General features: G+C 38.1%; 1 protein-coding gene across 4 annotated transcripts in view; it reads right to left on the bottom strand.

Moving 5' to 3' along the window:
• Positions 1-13,684, bottom strand: part of PBRM1 (polybromo 1) — a gene marked incomplete at both ends in the record, with an annotated part of 95,701 nt that overhangs the window by 57,312 nt on the left and 24,705 nt on the right. For 3 of the 4 annotated variants that reach the window (XM_084248150.1, XM_084248151.1, XM_084248152.1), the window contains 5 exons: positions 380-521; positions 6,877-7,090; positions 10,783-10,874; positions 11,454-11,549; positions 12,453-12,538. In XM_084248150.1, coding sequence (XP_084104276.1) covers positions 380-521; positions 6,877-7,090; positions 10,783-10,874; positions 11,454-11,549; positions 12,453-12,538 — 630 coding nt within the window. Of the gene's footprint in view, positions 1-379; positions 522-6,876; positions 7,136-10,782; positions 10,875-11,453; positions 11,550-12,452; positions 12,539-13,684 lie in introns of all 4 variants that reach the window. The other variant, XM_084248153.1, reaches the window with a different exon arrangement.

Below are 13,684 nucleotides of genomic sequence, written 5' to 3'. Positions count from 1 at the left end.
AAAGGATCTGATAAACTTGTAGATAATATAAAAAGATTAACTAGTCTTAGGATGTCCTTTCTCCAAGGACCAGCCTTGCTTTTAACAGAAACAAAGTCTAGAACCAAAGAAATGGAATTTAAATGAATGAATAGCATCTGTGACTAGAGGAAAACTTTCTGAGGACACTAAAATACCACATCCCAGGGAAAAATCCCTGCTTCTTTCTTTCACAAAGCTAAACCCTGTCTAAATTGTTTCTAAACTACATGATCCTAAATAAAATATCCAGTAGTACTTGTTGAATGCCATGATACTGTTCATGTATCTTACAAGAACATACTCAAAGTGCATAAAATTATTTCAGTTATACACACTTAGAAAAACCAAGAATTCTTACCTGCATTACTTGCTGCAATTTTAGAACTCGCTTATAGATGGCTGAATTGGGAACATTATAGCGTTTGGCATTTTCAAACATTAAATTCAAATCACACTCCAAATGATCTAAAGTTTCATATTCTTGGTTCTTTAGCTTTGTTCTGTGAAAGAAAAACACATGGCTAGAATTTTCCATTATGAAAATTATGAAAAAGCTTCCTGAAAGTCCAATGCAAAAATCCTGAAAAGAACTAGTGATATTAATTAGAGGCCTGGAAATGATATCTTTAAAGACATAAAGTAAGGAAGCAAAAGCACCAGTATATTTAGGCAATATGACTGTTTAATTGAAAAAAAAAAAAAAACACAAAAAACAAACCACAAAACTAGAACACTACAAGAAGTAATAAAGAGGCTCTAATAAGATGGTCAATTACAAAACAAATATACAAAACCAAAAATCTGACTAGAAAAATCCTGTTAGTGGTTAGGGTGCTAACAGAGACAAAAATCAAGGAAATTTTAAGCTACCTTAAAGAAGAATCATGGTAATCTGCCTGGTTTTGAAAATAGGGCCATTCATTTTATCAGGATTATAAAAAAGAAAAAGTATTGGCCAACACCACAAAGGAGAACACAGAATAATATATTCACTTCCAGGAGAGAGACATGGACAAAGAAAAGTGGTCTGAGGATGGTAAGTGAGAGGCAGATGTGTCAGAGTCCATTTATTATTATTTTTCCAATACAAACATTTGTTAACTATGATGGCTTAAAACTGTTTTGTGTTTTTTTTTTTTAATTTTTTTGGTCAAGACTGACAATCTTTAGCAAGTTTACTAAAGAAAGAAGAGAAAATTCCAATAAATAGACACAGAAATGTAACAGAAGTTACAACAGATATCACAGAAATACAAAGGAAATAAATCTGCTATGAACATTTATATGCCAATAAACTGGATAACCTAGAAGAAATGCACAAATTCTTATACTCATATATCCTTCCAAAACTGAATCAGGAAGAAATAGAAAACCTAGGGTCTCTCTGGTGATGCAAGTCTTAGCACTATGACACTACTGGCAGCCACTGCAGCACTGAGCTTGAGCCCCGGCCAGGGAGCTAACCCACATGGCGCGGCAGACCTCGCCTGTCTCGCCCGCTGCTCCCCTCAGCATTGTTTTCAGTCCGTCTGCCTGTTCTGCACCCCACTCTATCTTTGAATACTCTCACCCTCCCATGCCTCTGGCCTGTACCCCAGTTCTTGTATAAATAAATAAATCTTTAAAAAAAAAAAAACCACCTCACAACCATGAGAATGGCCAAGTGTTGGCAAGGACATGGAGAATAAGAAACTCTCATACTTTGTTGGTGGGAATGTAAATTGGTGCAGCTTCTACGGAAAACAGTATGGAGGTCCCCACACCCCATCAGAAATACATCTACTACTACTACATGATCCAACAATCCTGCTTCTAGTGGAACCTATCCAAAGTACATATAAACACTAATTCAAAAAGATACATGCACCTCTCTGTTCATTGGAGCACTACTTACAAGAGTCAGTTATGGAAAGAACCTAAGTACTCATGGATTAATGACTGAATAAAGACGATGTGGTATATATACGCAATGGAACACTACTTGGCCATAAAAGAAGATAAAAGGGGCCTCCCCGGTGGCGCAGCGGTTGAGCGCTGGGTTGCGAAGCTGCCCGCAGCCTCTGCGATGCCGGTTCGATCCCCGGCTGCTCCCCGGCTCCGGAGGAGGGTCCCACATGGCGCGCAGACCTCTCCTGCCGCCCGCTGCTCCCCTCAGCAGTGTACTTCGATCCTTCCGCCTGCTCTGCTCCCCGCTCTGGCTCTGGTGAATTCTCTCACCCTCCCGCACTTCTGACTGTACCCAGTGCATGTATAAACAAAACAAACAAACAAATAAAATAAAGAAATAAATAAAACATGCCTCTATAAAATTAAAAAAAAAATTAAAAAAAAAAAAAAAAAAAAAAAAAGAAGATAAAAGTTTCCCATTTGACACCATGTATGGAAGCAGAGGGGATTATGCTAAGTGAAATAACTCATGAGAAAGAAAAAGACTAGATGATTTCATTCATATGTGGAATAATGGGGGAAAAAAAAAAAAGGCAAAGGAACAGACAAAAACCAAACCAAAACAAACTCTTGGATTTTACACTTGATCTTAGCTAAAAGGCCTAGAAGTGATCAAACCCTTAGATTTTCACTACAGAACTGATGTTACCAAAGGGCAAGAGGGGTGGGAGCAAAGGGTGGAAGAGATCTAATGCACCATGGTGGACGGTTACTGGTACTCTGGTGGTGGGTGTGGTGTGATGACATACATTTGAAGAGGCCTAAACCTATACTCCTAAAACACACAGTGGTGTAAACCAATGTTACTTTAATAAAAAAATAAAATTGAGGTTTTTGCTTAAAGTCTTAAAAATTCTATGCTCTCGCTCACACACTGGTTATTACTAATACTAACTCTCATAAAGTTCCTCTATACTTTGTACAAAGTCTCATGGTTTGCCTTAACTCTCTGTGGCAGGATACATTATTAAATCTTTCGGCCGAAGTATTTTTTTTAAAGATTTATTTATTTATGCATACAAGAACTGGGGTATAGGCCAGAGGTGTGAGGGGTGAGTGGATTCACCAGAGACAGAGTGGGGAACAGAACAGGCAGATCTACTGAAATACACTGCTGAGGGGAGCAGAAGGAGAGTCAGGAGAGGTATGCTGCGCCATGTGAGTCATCTCCCTGGCCGGGGATCGAACTTGTGCTGCAGTGTCTACGGAGAGCTTCATAGGCTGTGTCTTAACCCCTTGCGCCACCGGGGAGGCCCTCGACTGAAGTATTTGCAGGTTATTCATCAAAGTCACAAAAACAGTATTAAGAATGACAACATGGGGCCTCCCCGGTGGCGCAGCAGTTGAGCGCTGGGTTGCGAAGCTGCCCGCGGCCTCTGCAGCGCAGGTTCAGCTGCTCCCCGGCCACCGGAGGAGGGTCCCACATGGCGCGCAGACCTCTCCTGCCGCCCACCGCTCCCCTCAGCAGTGTACTTTGGTCCTTCTGCCTGCTCTGCTCCCTGCTCTGGTGAATTCTCTCACTCTCCCGTGCTTCTGACTGTAACAAGTGCATGTATAAACAAACAAACAAACAAACAAACAAACAAACAAATAAATAAAAACATGCCTCTATTAAAAAAAAAAAAGAATGACAATATGTGTAAACAGTTACACAAAATGAATGTCTGGATTCCACACATTTCTTTCTTTTAATAACATCATCCATTCTGCATGTACAATTTTACTTAAAATTCACCAAAATCATAAGCAGACTCCAAGTAGTGCTTAAAGATATGAATGTAGAGAATAATTCCAGGATGAAGCAAAAAACAACTAAGAACAAACTCAGTTCTCAGTAACCAGCTTAGAAAGCTAGCCCTCAGATTATAGACTCAGATGTATTCCTGACAAAGGTAAAGTGCTGGAATACACTTTTTAAAAAAAATTTACTTATTTATGCACACAAGAACTGGGCTGTAGGCCAGAGGTACGGTGGGTAAGAGGATTCACCAGAGACAGAGTGGGGAACAGAACTGGCAGAGCCACCGAAATACACTGCTGAGGGGAGCAGTGGGCAAGATAGGAGAGGTCTGCTGCACCATGTGGTTTAGCTCCCTTGCCTAGGGTCAAATTCATGTTGCAGTGATGGTAGCTTGATAGCACTGAAACTTTAACCCCTGTGCCACCAGGGTGGCTGGAAATGCTTTTTAAAGATCAGAGACTCTAAACCTGTAAGTAACAATCTATAATAAACCTGCAGATTCTTATCAGATTAATGTTAATCAAAGATAGAGGTGAGAAGGGAAGAGCAGAATGGAAAATAAAAGATGGGAAGACAAACTCCAGCACGTCAGAAGGTGGCATATGGAATGACAACTGTTTAGCTCCTGCCCACACTTTCATTTTTGTTGCTTTCAATGACTTTCAACTATGTTTGTTCTGCCAACAAATCTTCCTAGGACTGTGCTATAGAGAGTAGCCACTAGCCAAATGTGGCTATTTAAATAAAAGTTAAAATACATTATAAATCTGGTTCCTTAGTTGTACTAGTCACATTTCAAATTCTCAACAGTCCCATGTGACTAGTGGCTACCATACTGAGCAGTGCAGATAAAACAACATTTCCATCATCACAGAATGTTCAGCACTATTCTAGATTTCCCTATTGTTCCGAGGTAGAGCACAATGGAAGGTAGCCCAGGCACATGAAGGTTTCTGTCAGATACCAGTGACTCAGTATGTGTCCTTACAAGAGATGTACAATTAGACATCCTAAAAGCTTGACCTTTCAGTATGTTACCATCAAGGCCTCAGCCACTCCCCTACCTGTCATAGCAAACTTTAAAAGGGGAAAAGGCAGGGCCTCCCCTGGTGGCACAGGCAGTTAAGCGCAGCGCTGTGAAGCTGTCCGCAGCCTCTGCAGCGCTGGTTTGATCCCAGCCGGCAGGCGAGTGTCCCACATGGTGCAGCAGACCTCTCTTGTCGCGCCCTCTACTCCTCTCAGCAGCATATTTCGTCAGCCTGCCTGTTCTGTTCCCTGCTCTGTCTCTGGTGAATCCTCTCACCCTCCCGCGAATCTGGCCTATACCCTGGTTCTTGTATGTATGAATAAATAAATAAATCTTTTAAAAAATTTAAAAAAAAAAGGGAAAAGGCACAGAATCATTGACCAAATAAAACAAAGTTTATATCAGAAAATTCTATCCTGGAGAAGAGTGTAGTAGGCAGGGGATTGACCTGGCTCAGGATTGGTTTTCCTTTGACCTCGTTAATTAAGCTGACTAAAAAAAAGACTAAGGGAGAGGAGAAACTAAGGATAAATATTACTCACTTAAAAGAGAAACTTTCAGTATCTTCTAAGACTTACTATCTTTCTAGGTTATTTTCTTAATGAATGGCAGCTTTAATTTCCATGTTATTTTAGGAGAACCAAATGATCCAACTCTTTTTACCTTACTTGCATTTGAAAATTTCCAAAATTTGTATTAAATAAAAGCACCATAAACCTTACCAATTAAATGATGAAAATAGATGTTACAATTGCAAAACCATAAAACACATGTTGTTAACCAATCCTATTTCTTAGAATCTAGCAAATGCAAGAATTTTAATTTCTAGTGTTTGGAAGGTTAGTTATCTGTCAAGAAAACATCATGTAAACACCAGCTCACTCTGACCATGTCCAGTTAATTTTACCTGCCTCTTGCCTGTATCTGGGCATAATGTAAAATTTAACCCACATTGAGGGAGTTATGAACCATCATATTTTATATTAATTATCTCCTATTTTATAAAATACTATGGTGGTTTAAGTATCTGATTTAAGGAAATCTGGTTGATTTTTTTTTTTTTTTTAAAGATTTATTTATTTATTTACACAAGCACTGGGTACAGTTAGAAGCATGGGGAGGGTGAGAGAATTCACCAGAGCCAGAGGGGAGAGCAGAGCAAGCAGAATGACAAAGTACACTGCTGAGGGGAGCAGCGGGCGGCAGCAGAGGTCTGTGCGCCATGTGGGACCCTTCCTCCAGTGGCCGGGGAGCAGCCGGGGATCGAACCGGCGCTGCAGAGGCTGGGGGCAGCTTCGCAGCCCAGCGCTCAACTGCTGTGCCACTGGGGAAGCCCACTTTAACATTTTCTAAACAAAAATAGGAAACGAAGGTGAATCATCTTTCAGGTTTTATTTCAGCTAATCAATTCTCTATGAGCTTTAACAATGCTTATTTTGGGGCTCCAATGATAGATGCAGAATTTAAATAAAGATAAACGACTGCAATTAAAATTTACCAATAAAGAGTTAGGCAGAAAGATTTTTGTACTTTGCTTAGTTATAAAAAAATGAAGTCAAATTTGAGCTGCAAGACTTTTAATAATCTATAATCTGACAAATGCCTTGCTAGAATATCTTTCATTTATTTGCCTCTTGACTCTACTGCAGTACAAAAAGTATCATTTGCACTTAGCTAAATTTGTTTCTGACTTTTCACAGAGGAGTGATATTCAAGAAAACCCTGGACAAGTGAAAAATATTTTTACCTTTTTTTTTTAAAAGATTTATTTTTATAGAAGAGCTGGGGTACAGGCCAGAGGCACAAGAGGGTGAGAGGATTCACCAGAGACAGAGAGGGGAACAGAATAGGCAGACAGACTGAAATACACTGCTGAGGAGAGCAGCGGGTACAACAGGAGAGGTCTGGCACGCCATGTGGGTTTCTCCCTGGCCAGCCAGGAATCGAACCGGTGCTACAGAGGCTGTGGACAGCTTCATAGCGCTGTGCTCAACCTGCTGAGCCACTGGGGAGGCCCATATTTTTACCTTTAATATTCTTATCCACTTTGGAAGGAATTTTTACTTTAATACCCTTACCCATTTTAGGAAGGAAATTCAGGAAAATAAATTAATATTGAGTAATATAGAAGATATCTTACCTGATCTGTTGTAGTGATATGGGCATTTTAATTTGCTGATAATAATCAGGGTATTTTTTCTTTGATGGTAAATGGAAAAAAGGCTCAGCTATTAGTTGTCCTTGGTTATTCCGGCAGCTCCTAACGGTGTCATAAAGCTGATAAAAAGGATTTGAAACATCCATAAATGAAGTAATGCTCTCTGCTTCTGACTCTCCTTCTTCATAATGTGCAGCTAGAAAAACAAAAAAGGTATTTATAAGTGGAAAAAGGAACGACACTTTAAAGCTCCTTTAATAAATTTCCGGATTAAGTGATGTTTGCCAATAATTTGCTAGTAAGGCTTAATTGTTTTTATAGAGAAATGCTGCATAAAAATAGAATGTTATATAGAAAAAGTACACCATTTCTAAAAGATTACAAAACAGTTTCTCTTTTAAATGTGCTTTCTTCACAAGCTCCTTGCTATGTGCGCCTGGCCAAGAGAAGGAGCAAGCAACTAAAACAACAGCTTGGCGTTTAGGAGAGTACACTTGTAAACTGGCAGCTTGATCTAGTCTAAGTCTCTGTACCTTTGCCCTGCTGATCAAGTCATCTCTTATAACTATGTCTTCCCTTACTGAGGGGATTTTTAGGAGGAAGCTAGTGACAAAACCACCAAAGTATGTAATCATTTTTACAGATACATCCATTATGTTGCTCATTTCCCTGAATTCTTAAACAGTTTATAAGGACCATAATTTAAATTTTTCTTAATGGATATGTTAAGAGTTATGTGGTGCTAAGTTATGTGTTAAGAGCATGACAAGTACTAGTCTCAGGTAATTCTAACATCCCCACACAGAATAGTGTGTCTTCTCCAAATGAGAAAACTGGATTTGAGAGATTGATGACTCATCCAAGGTCAACTGACCTACACAGTAAAAGGGAATTTGGATCTAGAGTAAAGTAAATAGAGTTAAAAGAAAACGAAGAATTGAAAACCAGTCTTTTCTGACTCTACCACCTCTCATCTTTTCCATAAAGAGACTATACATCTTTTGTTGGATTTATACCTAGGTATATGATTTTTTGCAAATGTATAGTGTATCTCTTAGAAAAATATTTTCTTTCTGTGACACATTACAGAAACGAACAGATTTTTGTATAATGATCTTATACCTAGAACCTTATTCTTATTAAACAGAATCATTTATATGATCTCTTAAATAAAAAATTTAAAAAACACTGTCAGCAGCAATCCTTATAAATATTCTCCTATCTGATCCTTATACCTTCACTTATACTTTCACTGTTGTCACTAGAGGCTGGCTAGTATGGGGAACAAAAGAGGTAACAATATTCTTTCCTTGTTTCTGATGGTAAGGAGAATGATGCTAATATTTTTCCAGCAAAAATGGAGATGCCCTTTATCAAGTTAGGAAAGATCCCCTTCTACTCCTAGTTCGCTAAGTTTTGTGTTTTTGTTTTTTTTTTTTAAAGATTTATTTATTTATTTATACAAGCACTGGGTACAGTCAGAAGCGCGGGAGGGTGAGAGAACCCACCAGAGCCAGAGCGGGGAGCAGAACAGGCAGAAGGACCGAAGTACACTGCTGAGGGGAGCAGCGGGCGGCAGGAGAGGTCTGCAGCCATGTGGGATCCTCGCCGGTGTCCGGGGAGCAGCCGTGGATTGAACCGGCGCTGCAGAGGCTGGGGGCAGCTTCGCAGCCCAGCGCTCAACTGTTGCGCCACCAGAGGAGGCCCCTAGTTCGCTAAGTTTTTATCACGAATGGGAATTTATCAAATGCATCTGCTAAGCCAAACATATAGTTTTAGTCCTTTAAAACTACCAATGTAGTGAGTGATACTTTTTTATCTTTTCTAATGTTGAAACGAACTGGAATAAGCCAAGTATGTTACCATGTACTATTTTTATTTTTATTTTTTTTTTATTATTTTTTATTTTTTTTTTTTTATAGAGGCATGCTTTATTTATTTGTTTGCTGGTTTGTTTGTTTGTTTTGTTTATACATGCACTGGGTACAGTCAGAAGCGCAGGAGGGTGAGAGAATTCACCAGAGCCAGAGCGGGGAGCAGAGCAGGCAGAAGGACCGAAGTACACTGCTGAGGGGAGCAGCGGGCGGCAGGAGAGGTCTGCACGCCATGTGGGACCCTCCTCTGGTGGCCAGGGAGCAGCCGGGGATCGAACCGGCGCCGCAGAGGCCGCGCGCAGTTTCGCAACCCAGCGCTCAACCGCTGCGCCACCGGGGAGGCCCACCATGTACTATTTTTAATATATATTGCTAGAGTGTGCGTACATATTGTTTGGCTTTTATATCTAGCCAAACATAGAATTATTGGGGGGCTCTTGTTTTCTGCAGAAGTCTGTATGTTTTGGCTTCTCCTGAATATTTGGCTTGATGTTTTCTCTGTGGGAATATTTGTAAGTAACAAATTTAATTTTTTCTTTTTTCTTTTTTTTAAGTTTTATTTATTTATTTATACAAGCACTGGGTACAGTCAGAAGTGCGGGGAGGGTGAGAGAATTCACCAGAGATAGAGGGGAGAGCAGAACAGGCAGAGTGACGAAGTACATTGCTGAAGGGAGCAGCGGGCGGCAGGAGCTGTCTGTGCGCCATGTGGGATTGAACCGGTGCTGCAGAGGCTGCGGGCAGCTTTGCAACCCGGCACTCAACCGCTGCACCACGGGGGAGGCCCCAAATTTAATTTCTTTAGTGATGACATAGCTAATCATTCTTATTATTCTTGGATAACTTTTAGGCATTTATCACTTTGTAGAAATGTTTCTATTTCATCTAAATTTTCAAATATATTTGCACAAAAACTGTTCATGTATTCTGTTTGTAATCTCTGTATGCTCCCTCTTTTCCCTAATATTTATTTGTGCTTTCTATTTCTTTCTTGATATTTTCATGACAAATTTCCAATTTTAGTAATAGCTTTAACAGAAACTTTTGCTTTACTGTTTATTTTTTTTATAGTTTTCTTTTCTAATGAATTAATTTCTGTTCTTAGATTCCTTATATTTTTCCTACTATCTCTTTTAATTTCTTACATTGGATGCTTAATTCATTAGCTTTCAGCTGCTTGTTTTTTCTAAATAGAAGCATTCAGATTTATAAATTCCACCCAAAGTACCACTTCAGCTGCACCCATTGTTCTAATAATTATTTTCATTACTTAAATTTCTATTTATGTTAACCCACAGGACCAATGACTATTACTTTACATGGCGAAAGGAACTCTGCAGATGTGACTGATTTTGAGTTTGGAATGTTATCATGGATTAATTTCTGGGTACAAAATGTAATCACAGCAGTCCTCTAAAGGGACATGCAAGGACAAAGAAAGGAGGAAGAATGATAGCTGCAGAGACTGGAGTGAATACACAGGATAGTACCATGAGTTAAGGAATACAGCTAACCTCTAGAAACTACATGGACAGTCTCCAATATCATTTTTGGACTTTTTAAATGACAATTCACCATACTGTTCTGATTATAATTTACATCTATCTTTAAATCATAAACACTAGTTGAGAAGAAGTTAAAGTCTACTGAAAATATAAGCCAACGACCTGGAAACCTAAGATGATGTGAATGCGTCTCGGATTTTCTGATGGTATCACTAGTGCTCCCTCCCTATTTATCACTATAGGTTTGAAACCAGGATATGCATGGCTAGCAAACTGATTTGTTTTCCATAATTATTTATTAACATAGATACAAGTTTTAACACAAAATAAATCTATAAAATAAAAATAAAGCAAGCTTTGATAATGTTTGTCAACAAGAGTGCAATAAAAAAAAGCAACAAAATAGCATGTGCTCCCAAAACCGACAAACTCCCAACTAGACCAAAGTCACTGAAATTTTCCAGAAGGATTCACTGAGAAGGCATTTGATGATTAAAATCTAAGGCTACCTGCTAAAGCAGCATCCTCTTCACTTTCCGAGCCATACTGAAGTGCCATGGTAATTGCTGACAAACGACCCCCTTGTACAGCTCTCTTATTACTACAAAGAAAAACAAATAATTAGAAAAGGGGGGAAATGTTATAACAATTTAGGTACTTTATAGGAAACAGAAATTATGAAAATAGCATTCACATCAAAGACAAATATTTCTATGTAACCGATGAGTCCCTAATTTATCTTTGTACTTCTTTAAATATCCTGCATAATCAAAGCCTGAAATAGGTAGGCTACCTGCATTTTTTTTTACTTAAATGCAGACCTACTCCTTATTTTATGGAAAAAAGAATCCACTCATAATTAATGGAATTCTTTCCTAAGATGCTCATATTTTACAATGAATTCACAAATTCGATTTGAACACAAAACCTTTTAGTATTTTATCACTCATCTTACTGGCAATATTAAGGTTGATTTGGCAAACGATTTCTGCTTAAACATCATCTCAGAGGCAAGGTCAGGGTTACTATGGTACCTCAACCTTTTAAATAAGGTATGTGATAGCAAATTTTGATTTCACCTAACTATATCCAAAAATATTACTTCATGATAGCCATCGCTAGTACGCCTATCCTCAAACACAGGTCATTTCTAGGACTAAACACACTCACTCTCTCTCACCGGTAATACTTGCTAGTGGGATTTCTCTCTTCACCAAGGCCACCTTTACTGTGTGAGGCACCTGTCAGCCTGGTTGCAGCCAAATTTGATGGAGTCCTATTCAGAGATAAGACAGAAAATCTCATAAAACTGAGAGCTGAAATCAGAATATTAGGTAAACAAAAAGGAAACAACCATTTTCTTTTTCTTTTCTACATAAAAATGCTCAAATATTCTGAGCCTCTACTGTATAAAGGCTTTGCTACATGACCTAGGGACTCTGCAGAGAATGGACCAGGGCTGGTGCTAGAGAGTACATGGTTTCTGCAATGACCAGAGGATCTGGGAACAAAGTAAGTATCAGGACCAGAAGGAAGTTTCAAAAGTAGCTACTCAATTTTATATTTCAGGTAGGAGGAAATGGAAATCCAGAAGGAAGGCTTGTTCAAAGCGATAGTCCAAGCACAAGGAAAAACCAGGATAAGACTAGATCTCCTGACACCTGGTTAAATATTCTTACTGCAAACAGAAATATAAACAACTATATACCACAGATAACTGTTGCAATATTACACATACACTAAGTATAGTATACATTATATGTGAAGTGTATAAGGCAGTTAAAGTGGTGTTAAACCTTAAAAATTATTTCTTTTTAAACAAAGTCTCTTTCAGGGCCTCCCCTGGTGGCACAGCAGTTGAGCGCTGGGCTGCGAGGCTACCCACAGCCTCTGCGGTGCTGGTTCGTTTCCCGGCCACTGGCGAGGGTACCAAAAGAAAGGAAAGAAAGAAAAAGAAAGAAAGAAAGAAAGAAAAGGAAAGAAAGAAAAGAAAGAAAGAAATAAAGTCCTTCAGCTGCTATGAAGAGGCAGGGTAAAAGTTATCCCTACTCTCTCCAGAATCACATTATAAATATAACCTTAAAATGCAATATATCTTATTTTAACTGTTTTGGTTTCACTACCTAGAAAATTTAGCAAGTAATAAAGGCACAAATATCTCAGATGTTTTTTAACCTACCTCATTCGAAGGTTTGACTTAGCCATTTCATGATGCTCAATTTCTGCCTTTTTCATATAAAATATCTTCTTAATTGAATTTGCATCCTATCAAAATAAAATTGCTTGTTTTTAAAAAAAAGCATAGAAGGACAGTTTTAAAACACCCTCACTCAGTCACTGGACAATTTGGAGTAGTATTCCATTCAGTATTCACAAAGCTACATCCTCTTAACTTGTCCACAAATTTCCAAAACATCTTTGTAATTAAAATATAAGCTAAAATGCTTTGAAGCTCTTCCACAATTAGTCAAGTAACATGGTGAACAGGGAAAAAAGGAGGGAAAATACAATGAACTTTGTGTACAATGACCTAAAAATTAAAACAAGAAGCATTACTAAGATGAAAAGTTAGACCACAAATTTAGGATGCACGCAAATCTAGGATGAATGTACTTCCTTAGGTCAATAGCATACTAATATATTAAATCCAGCTCTATAATTTAGTTAAGGAAAAAATCAAACCAAAGAGAAAAATTTTAACTGCATCGACAAACTATTTGTAAAGAACTATTACAATGTGCTATTAAGGAATGCAGGACTTAATTATTCATTCCTGATTTTCACTCAAATTTTCTTAAAAGATGAAAGCTAAAAAACTAAGCAACTGTATTTGAGTTAGCATTATGAAAGTCTAAATGATTTTACTTGTAAAGATTTTTGTAGAATACATTGCTAAATTCTAAATGATGTATTATTTATTCAAGAAATTTCTACATGGAACTATTCAACATTGAACTATAAATCTATACAGACTGGTTTTTATATATGTGAAATTTAAATGCAGGAACTTAATTAACATTTATCTGGACTTGAAACTAATCTTGATCTGGCATAAAGACAGTCAGATAAATGAATGGAATAGAACCAAGAATCCAACAATAATCAATACATGTATATTTAACTGATTTTCAACAAGGGGGTCAAGATAGTTCAAGAGCAGTCTTTTCAACATAAGAAACTGGGAGAAATGAATATCCCATGTGAAAGAACAGACGTGGACTCCTACCTCTCATATTCAAAAGTTAATTCAAAATGGATCAAAGACATAAATATAAGAGTTAAACTATAAAATTCTTATGAGAAAATGGAAGTACAAATTTTCAGGGTCTTGGAATAGGCAATGATTTCTTAGATATGACACTAAAAGCAAAGGAAAAAACAGACAAACTAACCTTATCAAAATTAAAAACT

This window comes from Talpa europaea (assembly GCF_964194135.1).
Source record: "Talpa europaea genome assembly, chromosome: 11".
In the NCBI taxonomy this organism is placed as follows: domain Eukaryota; kingdom Metazoa; phylum Chordata; class Mammalia; order Eulipotyphla; family Talpidae; genus Talpa; species Talpa europaea.
The sequence above is the reverse complement of the archived record's forward strand: the minus strand, read 5'-3'. Positions and strand labels throughout refer to the sequence as shown.